At 44.6% G+C, this 19,454-nt stretch overlaps 1 protein-coding gene across 1 annotated transcript in view; it reads right to left on the bottom strand.

The window, feature by feature from the left end:
- Positions 1-19,454, bottom strand: part of LOC136661564 (mitochondrial peptide methionine sulfoxide reductase-like) — an 86,237-nt gene that overhangs the window by 34,487 nt on the left and 32,296 nt on the right. Inside the window, exons 2-3 of the mRNA XM_066638862.1 lie at positions 6,844-6,912; positions 528-647 (exon numbers count right to left, since the gene is read on the bottom strand). Of these exons, the coding sequence (XP_066494959.1) occupies positions 528-647; positions 6,844-6,912 (189 nt within the window). The remainder of the gene's footprint in view (positions 1-527; positions 648-6,843; positions 6,913-19,454) is intronic.

Below are 19,454 nucleotides of genomic sequence, written 5' to 3' on the forward strand. Positions count from 1 at the left end.
GGCGACACAAAACGCTAAGTGTAATTGTTCTCTCTCAGAACACATTTTCCAAATCTGGCTGGGTGCAGGGCAGAGCGTGGAAAGGAGGAGACTGCACATTTCTTAGGGTTTGTCTTAAGGTTTTTTATTTCTCTCTGACAGCAGGTATAGCTGTTTCTGCACCCTCCCCTGAACTAATCCAGGGATGATGGCTGGATTGACATCCATGCAAACCAAGGTTCAACCGTTGCAACAATGCAAATAAATAAACGGCAACATACAAAGCAGTAGACTTTCCATTGTTGGAAGTCTTTAAATAGAGGCTGGATAGCCGTCTATGCATGCTATCTATGTATGCTATCTATGTTGCAAATACATTTGATTATGCACAGTTTTGCTCAATCGTCAAAGGAAACAAATGAGGTGCTACTGTGGCATGATACTCAGACTATGAAAAACAAGTACGGCCTCCCATATCTTAGCATCCACAAATCCTCAGAAACCTGGGGAAGGAGATCATTTCCAAGAGGAAGAGAATAAAGATTTACCAGTCCGGACTTCTTTGTAGGTAGGATTGGGGGTGAAGCCTCCGGAGAATCCCACCTGGGTAGAGAAGACACCTGGAAGCTTCCAGAACATTCTTTCTGCTCCCCAGAAACATCCCATTCCTAGAAAGAAGGGAAGGGAGGAAAAGAAACCTATATTGAGTACAAATGGGATTTATTACATGTATATGTATTAATGTTTTTAATGTTTTTATCTGCTACTTGTCTTAATTAATTGTTTTTAAATGTGTTTTTTATACAGTGGTGCCTCGCATAACGAAATTAATCCGTTCCGCGACTCCTTTCGTTATGCGAGTTTTTCATTTTGCGAAGCACGTTTTCCCATAGGAATGCATTGAAATTTAATTAATGCGTTCCTATGGGCAAGAAAAGTCAGAACAAAGTCAAATTTGGTTTACAAAGTGTTTATTAAGTGCTCTTTAAAGGCATACATACTGTACAGAGGATTTCAAAAACGGGGGGATGCTGAGTGGGGAGCTTGAAGGCTGTAATCCTGTGCACACTTTCCTGGGAGTAAGCACAATGGGACTTACTTCTGAGGAGACACGCACAGAATTGTGCTCTAAGTTGGGGAGGACAGAGCAGCTGCACTCAATTGCTTGCTTTTGCCGTGATCATGGGGGAAAACGTGAAGGAAATGGGGCAGTGAGAGGGTGAATGAGCGATGGGGGGATGCTGAGTGGGGAGTTTGAAGGCTGTAATCCTGTGCACACTTTCCTGGAAGCAAGCCCAATGGGATTTACTTACATAAACTGACATGAAGATCCTCCCCTTACTAGGGTGGATGGGATCATAAAGTGACATGAAGATCCTCCCCTTACTAGGGTGGATGGGATCATAAAGTGACATGAAGATTCGCTCCTTACTAGGGTGAACGGGATCATAAAGTGACATGAAGATCCGCCCCTTACTAGGGTGAACGGGATCATAAAGTGACATGAAGATCCGCCCCTTACTAGGGTGAACGGGATCATAAAGTGACATGAAGATCCGCCCCTTACTAGGGTGAACGGGATCATAAAGTGACATGAAGATCCGCCCCTTACTAGGGTGAACGGGATCATAAAGTGACATGAAGATCTGCCCCTTACTAGGGTGAACGGGATCATAAAGTGACATGAAGATCTGCCCCTTACTAGGGTGAACGGGATCATAAAGTGACATGAAGATCCGCCCCTTACTAGGGTGAACGGGATCATAAAGTGACATGAAGATCTGCCCCTTACTAGGGTGAACGGGATCATAAACGGACATGAAGATCCCCCCTTAAGACAAACCAAACCAAAACAAAACAAAAATTCGTTATGCGAAGCATAAGTCATAAAAATTTGTTGTGCGAGTTACCAAACTTCGCACAATGCTTTCGTTCTGCGGATTTTTTGCTGCGCGGGGCATTCGTTATGCAGGTACCACTGTATGTTGTTAGCCGCCCTGGGTCCCTTTAGGGAGAAGGGCGGGATATAAATAAAGTTTATTATTATTATTATTATTATTATTATATGACTTTATGCTCATGCGCACATTTCATGCTTGGGAATACCCACGGGTGGTGATGTTCTTAATTATCAAAAGCAGTTGAAAGCTCTTTGATCTGAATTGGAACTATGGGATGGAGGGTCAGTTCTTCCATGCAGTACCACTTTCCTATAGATACTTCCCCTCACGCTATTTACTTTCAATAGCTGCTGGAGGGTAACTTGAAGAAAACAGCACAAAGGGAGAGGCTGAAACTCCCTTTTCACCACAGTCTGATCCAGACTATCGCACTCCACCACTCATGGCTGCTAAATAGATAGGCACAGGCTATCTAAAGCATGAAATTCACCATCCCTTATATTGGAGGTTCCCCAGTTTTACAAAATGGTTGGGACCTCCGTATATAGTTGAGGGGGGTGGCGACAGCACTTCTGGGACAAAACCGGAAGTGGGTCACAATCGCATCAAGGAGATGTTCTAAGGTGCAGGGAGGCCTAAAGAGGGGGGACGTGCCCCCGCACCTCCAGAGGGCCAGCACGACCCCCCAGGTAAGTGGGAAACTTTTCACAGTGGTGGTGTGATACCAGAAGTGCCACCATTATGACATTGCCACCCCCTTAAGGGGTAGCAACCATTTCCCAGTGACGTTCAAGATGCCCCAATTTGGGAACCTCTGCCCTAAAGGCAAGTTTGGCCCCAGCCCCTGAGAAAAGGGACTTCATCCTTCCAGTAGGCAGTCTCTTCACCCTTGAGCAACCAAATCGCTGTTCTTCCTTCTGCCCAGGTAAGGATGCTGCCACGAAAATGAGCAGGATACAACCTCAGCAGCCTCTTCTCTGTGACTGATGATTTTTAAAAGACCTAACTCTGTGCAAAAATTCAAAATAAAGCAGGTGCTGTATGCAGGCATGCAAATTGATGTTCAAGGTGAGAAATGCTGGCAGAACCAGCCCAAGAGCTCCTGGCAAGATGCTCTAGCCACTCTCTCCTCCTCCACAATTCCTCTTCTGCTCTGTCTATCTCTTCCATTTTCAGTTCAGAGAGGGAGGAGGAGGAACAACAGCCATGGAGGCAAGTGGACAAGGAAGCAAATTGGATATCAAGTGCAAAGGCATGTCCGTTGCAAAGAACTGTAAGGGAAGAGGGAGGCAGGCAAGGGACAATCTTAGATTTAAGGTTCCGTACAGAGAATGAAGACAGATCTAGAGGAGGACACCTGCAGAGAAGTTTAAAGCAAGTACAAGAGCTTAGAGCCAAGATAAGAGGAGAGAGCACACCAGGGAAGAAAATGGCTCAGCAGAGAAGGAACATGACCTGAATGACAAGCAAACCCTGCCGGAGCATCATCTAAAGTCAGGGAGAGGGGCTGAAGTCTAGAAAGAGAAAGACTAACAGGAAGAATGTTACAAGAATGAACTGTGGGGACATCTCAAGATAAATGAACTAGTTTGGGCAGGGGCTGGAAAAAGAGGACGGCAAAAATCAAAGATGGGGTATGCATGGAACTCTAACTGCATCAGTCCCTGGAAAACAGTAAAACATGAGTGGTTAGAGATGCAGCCAAGGGCATCTCTTTGTGGAGAGATTCAGGAGTTTCCATTTGGTATACAATTCAGGCACGTGGAAGTATGGAAAAGAACCGGCTTGGGAGTCAGAAACCTGGTCACACACTCAGGAGAGGGAGGTCTGGGGGCCAAATCCTATCCAATTTACCAGCACTGGTGCAACTGTGCTAATGAGGCATGCACTGCATCCCACAGTAGGGGGGCAGTCACGGAGGCCTCCTCCAGGTAAGGGAAGATTTGTTCCCTTTCCTCAGGGCTGCATTGTGGCTTCACCGGCACTGGAAAGTTGGATAGGTTCTAAGGCTCCTATTGTGGGCAGATTGTGGGAGGTTTGCCATAAAGAGGAAGGGAAGAGATGCTCGGGCTGAACCAGGCTTTCTTCCTTACCTTGCAAACCTGATACAGCAGCAGTTATACACTTCAGGGCATTGCAGAGACAGACATTTCTGCACCTTATGGAAATTTCTGTTCTAGTCAACTCCTTGACGTTCAAGAGTCAACTCAAGGTGCCTCTGCCTCATCTACCTACCCCTCCCTCATTTCCTTTTCTGGAGATTGCTGCACCCCTTCCACCCAATAACCCAGCCCCTTTGTTTCCTCAGTGCCCAGAACTTCTCTTCCTTCAGCTTTCCAGTCTTCTGGCTGTTGAGAGTGCCCAAACAGCAATTTCCACTCCTGAGACGTAAGGGAAAGTTGTTAGCGTTGTTTCCTGACCTTTCACTTCAGCAAACACAGCTGAATCGTCCTGAACATGCCATAGCTGACAACGTCTCTCAGGAGATAGAATGCTAGTGAACATCCCCAGAGAGCACATAGACTCAGCCAATGGGTGCCAGAGGCTTCAGTGTTCTGACAAGATCATCGACAGCCCAATCCGGAGCTGCCTGGCACCCAAGGCTGCAGCGGTGTCGAAATGGCTGCTGGTGCATCCTATGGACACCAGGCAGCTGTCGGCAGCTCCAGATGCCTCCTCATGGTAAGGGGGACATCCATCCCCTTCAACCGAGTACGGGAAGTGTCCCCACAATGGGGCTACTCAACTCTGCGCCAGCTATTTGGCTGGTGCAGAATAAAGTATTCCGATGTCAGGCAGGGATGCCCAATGCGAGGCTAAGGATCCGGCAGAGCTGAACTCCACTGGACTCACCCCCTCCCGCCCTGCTCCCTCCCCCTGCCATGCCTTCTCCCTGCTGGCCAGGAAGTGTGGCAGGTGTGCCTTACGGCACATTTGCAACACTGTGCCCCGGAACTGAGCTGATACAAACAGGTCTGGACCGGGCTCTTAATGCATAATTATATAAACAAACTGATGATTACTGGGCTGGGGCAACTTCCTTATGAGGAAAGGCTACGGCGTTTAGGCCTCATCAGCCTAGAAAAGAGACGCCTGAGGGGGGACATGATTGAGACATACAAAATTATGCATGGGATGGACAGAGTGGATAGAGAGATGCTCTTTACACTCTCACATAACACCAGAACCAGGGCACATCCACTAAAATTGAGTGTTGGGAGAGTTAGAACAGACAAGAAAAAATATTTCTTTACTCAGCGTGTGGTTGGTCTGTGGAACTCCTTGCCACAGGATGTGGTGATGGCATCTGGCCCGGATGCCTTTAAAAATGGATTGGACAAGTTTCTGGAGGAAAAATCCATTACGGGTTACAAGCCATGATGTGTATGCGCAACCTCCTGATTTTAGAAATGGGTTATGTCAGAATGCCAGATGCAAGGGAGGCCACCAGGATGAGGTCTCTTGTTATCTGGTGTGCTCCCTGGGGCATTTGGTGGGCCGCTGTGAGATACAGGAAGCTGGACTAGATGGGCCTATGGCCTGAGCCAGTGGGGCTGTTCTTATGTTCTTAACTACAATTCCCAGGAGGCCTTGCAGGTCTCTTGTTATCTGGTGTGCTCCCTGGGGCATTTGGTGGGCCGCTGTGAGATACAGGAAGCTGGACTAGATAGGCCTATGGCCTGATCCAGTGGGGCTGTTCTTATGTTCTTAAACATACAGTACTAAAATAAACAGACAACCTCAACACTAATTTTAACTTTTTGACCATTTGTACAATATGTCTGTTACTCAATTTATTATGGCAATACAAATAAATGAACATATCAGTCCCAGCTACTAAAGAGGAACATATACCACCAAAAGCAGAAGTTGTTTTGCCTTTGCCTGTACCTGTCCAATCCCAAACAAGATCACACACCAAAAGAGAAATATCCCTCTATTTCTAAGGTCCCATCCACAAAGAAGGTGGCATTTGGACTGAATTACAGGTTTGCAGAGGTTTCAATCTTTAAAAAGACAAGCAAAGAGAGCAGTAAAACAAAATCCAAATGCTTTGCTTCCTGGGAAATAAAGGGTTAGTGCACTGGTTCCTAAACTGTAAGCCGTGGCTCCCTACGGAGCAGCAGAAACCAGACAGGGGAGCAGCGGAATCCACAATAAAACCTGCTGCCCTATTCAATGTATAAGATTTTAGCCCTAATGGGAAGCCATAGCCAATGGTCCAATAGGTCAAGGGAGCTGTCCATCGAAGAAGTTTGGGAACTACCTATTTAGTGGGAGAGAGTCACGATTCTTAGAGAGGCATCACTGTGCACTGGAACACACACTTCCTGTCCTGAAACCTTAAGGAGGAAGAAAGGATTTTCAATGGGCAGGAGGTCTGGTCTAGAGGGTTGAGCCTCCATTTGCCTGAAGATAACATCTGAAGGTCGCCAGTTCGAGGCCACCGGCACCGTGCGACCTTGAAGCAGCTGACAAGCTGAGCCAAGCTATTCCATCTGCTCTGAGCATGGGAGGATGGAGGTCAGAATGTGCAACCAGATCAAGAAAGAAACATCTGAATGTTGTGGTTTCTTGAAAGATAGAAACCTTCTTTCAAATTGTAAAAATCCCTACAGGGATTTAAATTGCCTGCCTATGTAAACCGCCTTGAATAAAGTCTAAGGAGAAATCTGAGGACCAAGAAAGGCGGTATAGAAATACCTGTATTATTATTATTATTATTATTATTATTATTAATGTGAATAGAAGAGATCACATGAACTTGAGCTTAAGAAACCATTTTAGCTGCAACAGTGAATGACCCATTCTTGGAGAGGCTCATCCTGAGCAGCTCACAGGGCAAAACAAACTTTCTTTCTGTTCCAAGGCAAGATTCCAGAACAGCCAGTACTGTACCGCAGTCCAACTGGGAAAAAAATTGTATTCAGAACTGGCCACAAAGCAAGAACAAATCACGTACCAAATATCGCCATCTGCATTCCTTCCGGAAACGGTGGGTACATTGGGTTTTTGTTGACGGCATGGCTGCCTGGAGAAGAAGGAGAAAGAGAGATATGCATCCTTTTGCCAAATCCTTTGGAGTTCAAATAGCACAGTGTTTTCTAACTGGTCACCTGGGATCTACTTCATACCATTAGCTTTCAGAATGATCATGGACCTGTCAGAAGTTTGCGTTGTAGATAGCAACTGTTACCCTGCACATGTCTGATCTTGGAAGCTAAGCAGGGTCAGGCCTGGTTAGTACCTGGATGGGAGACTGTCTGGGAATAATGGGTGCTGTAGGCTTATACCATAGTCTTTCGAGACTGAAGGTTGCCAAACATTTTTGGGGGGGACAAGGCATTAGGAGGGCATATGTTAGCGATTTTCAACAGGTGGGCAGAAAGGTCCGCAGGTGTCCCCCTGGAAGTTTGGGTCACAGTGGTTGAAAATTGCTGAAAAACTCTTCAGGGGACTGTGGCTCTGTTTTTAGGGCAACTGTCTGTATTAGTGAACTGTCTTGTCTGTGGCAGAGCAGGCAGAGGAACAGGGAAAGAAAATTTGTTACTACAGACTGTCGTCCGGAAAAAAAAGAGCTGCAGAACCGGGAAGAGCCTCCTGGAAGCTAGAAGTGGTGAAGACCTTAGAGAAGAGCACAGAGGTCAGTGTGCCATGAGAAGATAAAACTTGGAGAATCACTGCCATATGGGAAGGGGGCTTCTCAGGTTGGAAGGCAGTGAGAAGGTGAATCCAACCCAGATAAAGACAAATTTAACATTAAATAAATGCTCATGAACCAATAATGCCACTACTGGACAGAACTGAACTGGGAAGGCCTGATTTATTCCCATCTGGGTAGTGACCCTGTATTCACTCCAAGGTACAGCTGGATGAGATGCATCAGAGGGCATTTGCCATAGCAGTTTCCTAGATGTGGAACATATTAATTAAAATTAATGTATAACCCACATCTCTCCTCACAGCTCCTCAAAGCAGCCAACACAGAGAGCAATGTAGTTGTCTCATTAACAAACAAAAAAACAAAACAAAACAAAACAAAAAACCAGTACAATTAACCCCTGCTCATGACAGTCAGGTTGTTTTCATCTGATTTTGTACACCACAAAATTGAGTCTGCCTGGCTGGGGAGAAAGGTGACATATAAATACTTCTCATAAATAAGTACACAGTGCCAGCAATGGACAAGGCGTCATGGAGAATACAAAAGCGACCAAGTCCTTACGGTACTTAAGGAGCTGAAATCTACCCTAGCCAACAAAATAGAGGTGGTAGTGTGGGAGATGATTTGGGGGCTGACAAGGAGGGGAACAAAAATGGTGGAACCTCGGTCTGCCACACAAGTTGAGCTGCCTCTTGTCCGCACCCCAGAAATAATGCCAGCATCAGTCACGGATGTGCACCAGAGTTACACAATGTTCTCCTCCCCCCCACCACCACAGATTAAGGCTACAAAAGACTTGATTGGTTTTCCCTCCTCACCTCCTCCCTTCACAAGCCCTTCCTCTGCAAATCTCACTGCCGGATAACTGGCTTTCCCATATCACATGTTCAGCTACCAGGACAGGGCAGGGCAGCTTGCCTGGAGGAAAGGCATCCCCTCCCCTTTCCAAGCCCAGTAGATGGAACAAGTGACATTTGTAGCTAAGGACAGATCTGTCGAGTGCTGCCACTGAAGGCCTCCCGAGGTGAAGGGGCTCGTGAGCTCTAAATGTGGATGATTGCGCATAAGCCTTAAACCCTCCTGATGAGTTAAGGCCACCTCTGTTTCCTTCAATGTCCTTAGGCGCTGTTGCTTCTTACAGAAGAGGCAAATTCCAAAGGCACAACGGGTGCTCGCAGAGAGAGAAGCAAGGGAACTCAGTGGGAGCAGAGCCAAGTGAGGAGGCTTAACAGGCTCTGATGGAAAGAGCAAAGGGCGGAGGATCACGAAATTCTTGGCAGTAGACATGGATGGGGGCCAACATCCAATTCGCCACTGCAAGCTGGATGGAGCTGTTGGGCCAGGATGCCATGCGCCTAGCTTTGGAGCACTTATAAGCATGGCTTCTGTTGCTATTAATTTCATTTATATCCCCTCCCTTCCACCAAGGAACACAAGGTGGCAACCGTGGTTGTCCTCCTCCTTATTCTCACAACAACCTTGTGAGGTGGCTTAGGTGGAGAGAGAGAGCGACTGGTTGGCCCAGTGGTCTTCATAACCAAGTGAGGATTTTAACTCGACACACATACCCCAGCCAGTACTACATCACACTGTGTGGTATGGTATAGCCCTACACTGTACTGCGAGTATTTCTCCCTTCCCCCAACAAAAAAATTTTCACAGCCATTATCCAAAACTTGTATAAATTATGCAAGCTGGTTTTTAAAACAATACTTGGGGCCCATTCCTATCCAGCTTTCCATCACTGATGCAACTGCGCCAAAAGGGCATACGCTGCATCCCACAGTGAGAGGGGCAGTCACAGAAATCTCCCCAATGTAAGGGAACATTTGTTCCCTCACCTCAAGGCTGCACTCTGGCTGCATTGGTGCTATAAAATTGAATAGGATTGGACCTTTGGTTTACAAACCACCTTTGTATATAGTCAGTTCTCGTTATCCGCTAGGGTTAGGTTCCTGAAAACCCTCAGAGCGAATTAACAGATAACAAACCATTGAACCATTGATCCTATGGGTTCAATGGGGTTGGGTGCAAGGGGTACCCTGGGGGGAAGGGGTACCTTACCTGCCATCGGAAGAATACGGCAGAGACCCTCAGAAAACCAGCAAAGAGCACCAAGAAGTGCCAAAAGATCTCTGAATGCTGTAGAGACCTTCCAGAGGTTCCAGGGACCTTCAGAATGATGCTTGTGACCAGCGCAGACCCCTTTAAATTGGCTGACAGAAGCTTCCATCAGTTCGCACTGGTCACAGGCACCATTCTGAAGGTCCCTACAGCCTCTGGAAGGTCTCTGCATAGCAGATAATGAGAACAGAGGCACAGATAACAAGAGAAGGTGGCAATTCTGCCCCTCAAGGATAAGCAATTTGCAGATAAAGAGAACTGTCTGTAAATTTAAAAAAAAAATACTCAAAGTGGCAGATGATAAAAAACGAAAATCCAACAGCAATGCGTTATACAATCCAACAGGGCAATATGAAAGTTAGATATTCTGGGGCATACTCTCTCCCCATCTTACAGAGATTGCAATAGCATTTCAGTTTAAAACATTCCCCCCCCCCCAAAAAAAATGATGTAGGTACTATCGTGTATTGATTCTTTAAAGCAGGGGTCTCCAAACTTTTTGGCCAGAGGGCCGCATCAAATATCTGGCGTGGTGTGGAGGGCCGGGAAAAAAATTTTTAATATAAAATTTAAATAAATTAGAGATGGAACTTAGATGAGTGAATAAATGAATGAATGGGCTCATTCATTCAACCTCTCTGGCTCTCAGAACACTCTCCGGAGGGGTGCGGAGCCAGAGGCAACTGAATGGCTGTGTTTTTTCTAAGCTCTTGAAAGCTCTTGGGAAAGCATGCTATTTCCTCCCAAAAAACTGTGGGTCTGAGGAGATCCAAGGATCTGTGATCAGGAGAGATTCGATCCTACAGATGGTGTACGGTTTCAGAGAAGAAGGGTCCAGCCAGGGGCTGTTTTTCTCCAAGTGAACCCAGCCATCAATGTTAGTGTTGGTGAGGATTCATCTTGAAACTAAGCTGAAGGCCCCAGGCAAGGAAAGTTGTTGGAAGAACTAAGTGAGTGTTATTCTGTTATGTGTGTCTGGCATTGATTGATTGACTGCCTGATTAAGCTTTTTCCTGAGGGAAGACGAAAGAGGGGCAGATTTTCCCCCTCTGGGAGGAGGAAAGATGGGGGAAGCTTTCTCTAACTTTACAAATCTAAAACTCGTTGGATTACAAATTAATCGTTTTGGAATATAAACTCTGCTTTGGAACACTCAGTTTCATTTTCCTGTGGAGACCTTGGAGTGCCTGTGGAGAGGGCTGGAGATCTGCATTTCTTTGTTTTGCAAAAATGGTTTATGGTTTTGAATTCCTCTCACTTTCTCCTGGAACAGAATGCGGTTGATATAGCAACAAACATAAGCAATAGAATCAAAATAACAGAATAAGAAGAATAGAACATCAGGGACATCTAGTGGAGTTAAAAAGACATTGCAAGGACAAGAACAGGACTTGACAAGTGAAGTAAGGAGGACGATATGCTGAGGACGTCTAGTGGCGTTAAAGATATTGCAAAGCAAAGGTTTATTTGACTTAAAATTTCCTTGTGTTGGTTTTTATGGGTGAACAGTTGATTTCTTGATGATGTGATGATGTGATATAAGGGTAACTGATAGTGATATATGTGATAACAGATATTTGAGTTTTACAGGAAAGAAGACATAAGAAGGAAGAAAAAGGATGACAGGAAAAGGAGCGAAAGTTAGGGGCTCTCCCGCCCTGGAATAAAGCTTGGGAAAACTAACACAAGAGGAACCGAAAGGGAAAGATTGGAAGCAGACAATACAAGACAATATAGAAACATTAGTGGCGATGGGACAGCAGCACACAAATCAATTTCTGCAGGTTCAAGCTAGTCTGAATGTTTTAACCACACAACGAAATGATCTCAGTGTGCAACTGAAAGCTGTTAAAGGCCAAGCAGATGAGAATACACAAAAGATTAGAAAATTAGAAGAAAAGACAATAAAAGATCAATCTAGAACAGGGGTGTCCAAACATTTTGGCAGGAGGGCCACATCATCTCTCTGACACTGTGTCAGGGGCCAGGGGAAAAAGAATTAATTTACAATTTAAAATTTGAATAAATTTACATAAATGAATATATTAGAGATGGAACTTATATGAATGAATGAAGGTCTTGCAGTACCTCAAGGCCTATAAAAGGCCTTGCACAAAGCAAGATGCATCACAGATGTGAAACAGCAAGTAGTGGAGGAAGCCCTTGTCCCACAGCTCAGGTGAGAAGTCAAACAGTCGTCCTCTTGCTGACAGCAGTTGCGTCGGGCCAGCATGGGCTCCAACAAGTCTCTGGAGGGCCAGAGGCTCATTAGAAATTGGAGGCTCCCAGAGGGCCTGATTGAGAGCCCCCAAGGGCCGCAAGTGGCCCCCAGGCCGGGGTTTGGGCACTCCTGATCTAGAATACTGGAGATAGAACAGAACCAATATGATGGAGAGGCAACTTTAATGGAAATTCAGGTGGAGAGTGCAGCTCGAGTGGTGAGAATACAAAATGTATCAGAACAGAAAGGGAAAGATACATGACGTCTGACTGGTGATTTAATATCAGAGTGGATCAACATGCCAACAGAGGAGATACTCATGGATTCAGCGAGAAGAGTGAGCACTTTTTATCTAAGAAAACATGAACTACCAAGAGAAATCCATGTGAAATTCATCAGAACTTTTTACAGAGATAAAATATTGAAGATCTCACAGGAAAAGGAATAGATGGTGGGGGGTAGCAAAGTGAAAATTCTGAGACATGTCCCATGGAGAGTGAGAAAGAAGAGAAAAGAATATGAAGAGCTAGCAAAATTCTTAAGAGGAAAGCAAATACCATATAGATGGCTTCTCCTGGAAGGTATGTTTTTTTCAATTCCAGTCACAGAGATACAATATAAATTCAACAATGAAAGCAGAAAATTTTTTGAGTACAGTGATGAAAGATGAGACAAGAAATGAAGAAACTGAGGAAGAGGAACTGAGAACTAGAAAGTGTAGAAATGCAGCTGGAAGAAATCAGATGATTCAGAGATAACTGAGGAATCAGAAAAGGAAGAAACTAGAGGGGCAAGGAGGCATTCACCGATAGCAACAAGAAGAAGACAAAAAGAGAAGGTGCATAGTAAAAAGAAACATGATGGTTAAGGGAGGATGGAGTATTTACTCTGTCAATGTAAATGGCTTAAATTCACCTCAAAAATGAAAGAAAGTCTTCCTTCAATTGTAAAAGTTAAATATGGATAGGTTATAATATTACATTAGAACAATGGGAATAGATTTGGAAATATAATATAAAATTTATTAGAGCAACAAATTTTAAAGAAAATGTATATAAAATGTTTTATAGATGGTACATGACACCAGTAAAACTGGTAAAAATGAATCAGAACATATCAAAAAAAATGTTGGAAATGTGCAGAAGGGATGTTTTATCATAAGCGGTGAACATGTAAAAAAAATGCAAGTATATTGGAAAATGATAAGGAATCCAATATAAGAGATCATTCGATTTAAGATATCACTGAAACCAGAGTTAATTTTGCTTAATATTACCTTAGCTATTATAGATAATGATGTGTATTTAGTTATTATGATATTAACTGCTGCAAGGATTTTATGTTAGATACTGGAAAGATATTAAAATTCCAATGAAAGATGAATTAATAGAGAAAATAATGAATGTGGCGGAAATGGATAGGCTTACAGAGATTTTGGATCAATAGCGCAAACCAACACAGATAGAGCAATGGAGACCATTTTATGCTTGGCTGAAAATGAAGTTGTAGATGTATAAGATAGGGCATTTAGATGAATATATTGTATACATGATATATTATACAGGATATGATAGATAAATGATATTAAGAGGCTAAACTAGAAGAGGAACAAGATTAGAAGATATGTATTGATTGATTAGATATATTGATATATGATTGCTTGCACCCTCCAACGGTGTCTCTCTCTCTCTATGTGTGTGTGTGTGTGTGTGTGTGTGTGTGTGTGTGTGTGTGTTGTGTATTGAGTTTGTTATGTGTTTGTTTATATTTGTTGTTTGTTTTTATTTTGGAAAATAATAAAACATTAAAAAAAAAGAACACTCTCCAGAAACAATCAGAGCACAGTGCTGGTCATGTTCAGCTGAGTGGGCCAGAGGCTTTCAGGGGACAAGAGGTTGGCTGTGGGCCGAAAAGAGGCTTGCTGTGGGCCGCATCTGGCCCCCGGGCCAGGGTTTGGAGACCCCTGCTTTAAAGACAACAAAAATAATAATTTGATGAACTGATGTAAACTGAAGAATTCATACCAACTGACTGCTGATGCCCAAATGCAGGCCAGCCCCAAGACATCCCAGTTATTGAGAGGATGCACAAAATGTTGCCATAGCCCCCTTCGGCTGGCAGGCTGCCAGCTACCCCATCTCCACCATTCCTCCTCTTGCTCCCTGGATTTGGAATGGAAGTGAAGAATAGAGCAGAAGTGTGGACGAGAGTGATGGGTAGAGCTCTAGCCCATCACTCTCCTCTCCTCTCCACTTGCTCTTCTTCTCCATTTCCCACTTTCTTTTTAAAATCCAGAGAGAGGGAGGAGGATAAGGGCAGGTGGGCGCTCTATGCAGTTTGCCTCCTGCAATTTGTAGTTTCAGTTAGCTTCATAGATAGGCTGGTTCAAGTATGTGCCTTCTGGCCTAGTAACAAGAGTGGTGACTTTTCACAAGAGAGAAGGGCTATATTATGGAAAAAAGATCAAACAGATGTTCCTTGCCCTGGGCATTGCAATTAAAATAGTTTTCAAATGCTATGTATTGCCGATTTTTAAGCACTGTGTACTTTTCCTATACCAACCATGCTGGTGGAGACTGGGCTTTTGCTAGTATAACTCACATTCTTTATCGGTTGCAATCAAGAGCAGAAGACATTGAGTCTAAAGACACTGTTTGTCCTTAGTTACAATGTAAAACATATACAGAGTAGGTTGAAGAAAACAGATCCTTATCCTTCAGGAATATCACTGTATTAAGACCCACCTTTTCAAAAAAAAAAAAAAAATCCCCCAGACAGCTGCAGGTAAATATTATGAGTTGGTCTCTGCCCTCATCGCTTTATAACATTGCACCAACAAGGTAGGCACGCACTTCTATGACAGTCCAAGAGAAATTAGATGGTCCATGGACCATTATGCTGAGAACGTTATCATGGCTTCCCCCCACTCAGTACGGTACATTTTGGGAATTGTAGTTTTTCTATAATTGTGTTAGAGAATTGCAACACTCTGATTCTCAAGAGTTTTGATCATGAGTTTGTTCTTGTTCTCATGAATTACTGTTCAACGTCCTTAAATAATATTCACAATATGTGTCCAGTCAATGGACTCTTTCTCGTTTTATTGGGCTCCGCCTTATAGCATATAGCTGTGCAGGGAAGGTGGGAAGGAAAGAGGGGAAGGATGATGGCTCATAGAGCACATCAGGGATGAATCCAGTGTTTGTGTTTGGGGGGGGGGAGTATAAGCACTACCTTAACTCCAGATCAACCAGGTGCGTAGACCTGGGCTCCTGGTTGAATTTTGGCCTCCATGGTTAAGGGCTGCTGGGCAGGTAGACCTGGGTATATAGAAATATAGAGGCCCATGGTTGAATTTTGGCCTCCATGGTTAAGGGCTGCTGGGCAGGTAGACCTGGGTATATAGAAATATAGAGGCCCATGATGCTATTGAGAAGTTCAGCGCACAAACAGAACAGCCCTCTTTCCAATTCATTACATTGTTTGTCCCTCGTTACCCTTGAACTAATGTTGCACGTTGCCCCTTTGTCTGCACTTCTTTCTTGTGGAATGGCAGATTTAGCCTTTGAAGAGTTTGTCCTCCTTAAAATAATGCAGAATTTGCCGCATTGCCTCTGGGCCCCCCCAAACACATTCCAATAAATTAAAAGCAATGGGACAGAAGTGTGCCTAAAAGGAGACTGGATTGAGAAGTAGCTAAATCCCATTGCTGTTGAAAGAAGTTAACAGAATAAATCAGCAAGGGGTCTTGCTGCAACAGTGCAAACTCTGCATTCAATTAAAAAAAAATACACAAGTAAGAAAGGTTGTTCCAATCATAAAAAAAGAGGAAAGGCAACCCAGTGGCCAGGAAGAGAGAGTGTCCAGATCAATTGCAAGGATCTGTGTATCTCTGATCTAAATGAAAAGCATATCAAAAGCATAACTGGAGCACTAAATAGGAACAAGAAGTGAAAAAATTTCAGAAAGCAGTACAGGCAGCCTCGTGTTGTATGCAGTCAGCAAGAGCAGGGTTGGACAGGGCTGTGAGCTCTGTTTCCAGTGTAGATGCACCAGTTTGAACCCAGATTGCAACACGGTACCTGTTGACCCCTGCTCTGTTGGAGTTTGGTGCAACTCCGTCTGCTGTTCAGAGGTAGCACGATACTGTCCTGAAAGGGTTAAGCCATGGCCCAGTGACCCTACACTTTACCTGTCCCCTTTGGATGACCTATGTGGGGGTATGGCCCAGACACTATAATCTTCCCTTCTGCTCCGAGCACGCCCTCTCTTCCTCATAGGACGAGGCAGTTCCAGGGCCTTGTTATCTTAAGTTTAGTGTAACCTCTGATCATAATCAGATGCTGTAACATATGCTTCTATGGAACCGTGAGTAAATGACTTCTTTTGTAACTTCAACCAGCCATTGTCGTTTGTCTTTTATTAATTAGCAGTCAGCCAGCTGTGGAAGGCTCCCTGGGGTTGATTCCCAGCAAGGGGGGGGTGGGGTCTGCTGCTGAAGCTACTCTGCTTCCCCCCTAAAGAGGAAATCAATTTTTTTAAGATTCCTCCAACATGCCCCACCACATTCACTATTCCTTACCAGGTTCTGTAACACAGTGTTCTTCAAAGTATGGGTTGCAACCCAGTACTGGGTTACAAAATGCTTTTCCCTGGGTCACAAGGTAAAAAAATAATACACACGATTTTATTTGTGAGTCTGAGTGGTGAATCAGAACTTCCCTAGTTCAAATCTTGCCTCTGCCATGAAGTCACTAGTACAGTGTTTCTCACACTGTGGGTCGGAACTCACTTGGTGGGTTGCAAGCCCATTTCAGGTGGGTCCCCATTCATTTCAATGTGTATTTTATTTTTTAATATATTAGACTTGCTGCTTTCACAGTATGTGACTGCATTTGCGGAAATGTGACAGATCTGTACTTTTCACAGGCTACTACATACATGCTTTTTAACAATGATAATCAAAGGGGCTTATGCCTGGGTAAGAGTGGGTGGGATTATAGCCTTTGAGATATTTGGGGAATTTTTTTTAAACGGATCAGCAACTGCTTGGGAGAGTTAAGTGGGTTCTTCTTTATTTTATATAAACTTTTTAACTTATACATATTGTAAACTTTTAATTTATTTGCTTACTTCATTTGATTTTGTTGCATGGGGGGGGGGGTGTTAAAAATTTTCCGGCTTGATGACGTGGCACTTCCAGTCACACTTCCAGGTTAATGATATCACTTCTGGTGGGTCCCAACAGATTGTCATTCTAAAAAGTGGGTCCTGCTGCTAAAAGGTTTGAGAACCACCACACTAATGGCTTAGGCAAGCCATGCCCTCTTAGCCTCAGTCATCCCTGCTTGCGATATAGGAATAATATGACTCGATTCACAAGATTGTTGTAAAGACTACTAGATATAGCAGTCCATAAGAAGTGCTTTAAATGCTTAATTGTTCTATACAAATGCTTATTATTAAGATCCATCCATCTCTTCTTCCATCTCCCCACTCTGGGATTTGTCTTCCGTAGACCTGAGCTGGCCCAAGACCACCTGAAGCGACATGCTAAATGCTGCCCCCATACTCAACAATCTGCCAGCCTCTGCTGCTCCCATTCTCCAGCGTTTCAGCTGAGTACTCCCCTCCTCTTCACATTTCCTCTACCTATAAGAACATAAGTACAGCCCCGCTGGATCAGGCCATAGGCCTATTTAGTCCAGCTTCCTGTATCTCACAGCGGCCCACCAAATGCCCCAGGGAGCACACCTGATAACAAGAAGACCTGCAAGGCTTCCTGGGAATTGTAGTTAAGAACATAAGAACAGCCCCACTGGATCAGGCCATAGGCCCATCTAGTCCAGCTTCCTGTATCTCACAGCGGCCCACCAAATGCCCCAGGGAGCACACCAGATAACAAGAGACCTCATCCTGGTGCCCTCCCTTGCACCTGGCATTCTGACATAGCCCATTTCTAAAATCAGGAGGTTGTACATGCACATCATGGCTTGCAACCCATAATGGATTTTTTTAATGAATTTACCTCTCTGTCTCCCTCTTCCTTTTCCACTCCAGGGAGTGGAAGATGAAGCAGTGAAGGCAAGCAGGCAGACAGAGACGGGTACCTCTCATCAATCTGTTGCCTGAAGCAACTGCTTCCATTGGCCTCATGGATGGGCCAGCCCTACCAGAGATCAAGAATGGCATATGCATGCAATAGCACAGTGGTGTCCAAACATTTTAGCACTGTGACCCACATCCACTCTCCATTTGGTCCAAAAAGGGCTCCACCACCTCTCAGCCCCCCCCTTGCCACTTCCCCATTCCCACAAATTCCTCTTATGTACTTTTGGCAGAAGCTCTCTTAAGTCTGCACCCAAACATTCATCCCCGGGGGGCCCAAATGGCTCAGGGAGAGGAATGCAGGATGCAAACAAGCTTTGGATCTCTAAGGTCTCTGTCAGATTCAATCGCGCACATGCACTTCTGACAACGAAAGGGCATCATGGGATCACAGTACTTCAGGATAAAAACAGAATGGGTGGAAAGAAAGAACGACAAGTCCTTGAATGCAATGGAAGAGTAAACTGCTAGAATGCATTAGAATGTTGTTAAGCTAAAAAAAACTAAACGCTCCTCTGGGTTTGCGACCCAACAGAAATTGGCTTGCAACCCAATGGTGGGTCACGACCCACAGTCTGGGAACTGCCCTATAATGTATATATATCAAGCATGCTCAAAATGCAAAATCAGGACAATAATTTACAAGGGATAGATAGATACTAGGAAACTGGGACTGTTCTTTGAAAATAAAGGACCACATGGCCTGTTTTCCTGAAATCACTCATGGTAAGATATTTCAGATCTTACACATACATACCAGGTACCAAACTAGCATTATCAGAGTCAGATTCACAGTGAGCAGTTCCCAGTAGGAAAGAACAGTTAAGGGCAAGGCTCCGCCCAGCACTCACTTTCCTGACTGCAAATCCGTATTAGACGCTCTGGGTCCTATGCAAACCGCCCTCTATTGGAGATCTGCTTCCCAGCATTCGCTCTGGCCTCCTGGACCACACCCACCCACCAGGGTCTGCAATGCCTTGGCAATCCCTAAACCAGGAGAGATGCAGCCATGTTTGCAGTTTTGCCTCATCCGCCCCTCAAGGCTCAGCATGCACAAGCACAAGGCATGTTGCAGAAGGGGGTTTATGGGGCAGAGAGATTTTCCCCTAATGGTGAGGTCCACAAGGATGAACTTGATCAAATTCAAAAGTCTGAGAAACCAGAGAAGAATCTGCTGCCCAAGACATAACAAAGCAGACTGAAACCCAGAACAGTTTTTACGGTGTCCACAGCCGGCTCTCACCTGAACCCCACCACTCCCCATCCCCCAAATCACATACCCCACCGGACCTCAAAGTTTTCAGCATCAAAAGTAAAATAGGAGGATGGAGACTTGGAATGGATGCTTTTGCCATTAATTTTCCTACCTGTCCCAAGTTGCCCCACTATGGAGTCCGAAGGTTGCCCACTTAGGGGTGCAACTGTGAATCAGCCAAAGCCGGGCAGGGAACCGAAG

This window comes from Tiliqua scincoides, chromosome 10 (genome assembly GCF_035046505.1).
Source record: "Tiliqua scincoides isolate rTilSci1 chromosome 10, rTilSci1.hap2, whole genome shotgun sequence".
Classification (NCBI taxonomy): Eukaryota; Metazoa; Chordata; class Lepidosauria; order Squamata; family Scincidae; genus Tiliqua; species Tiliqua scincoides.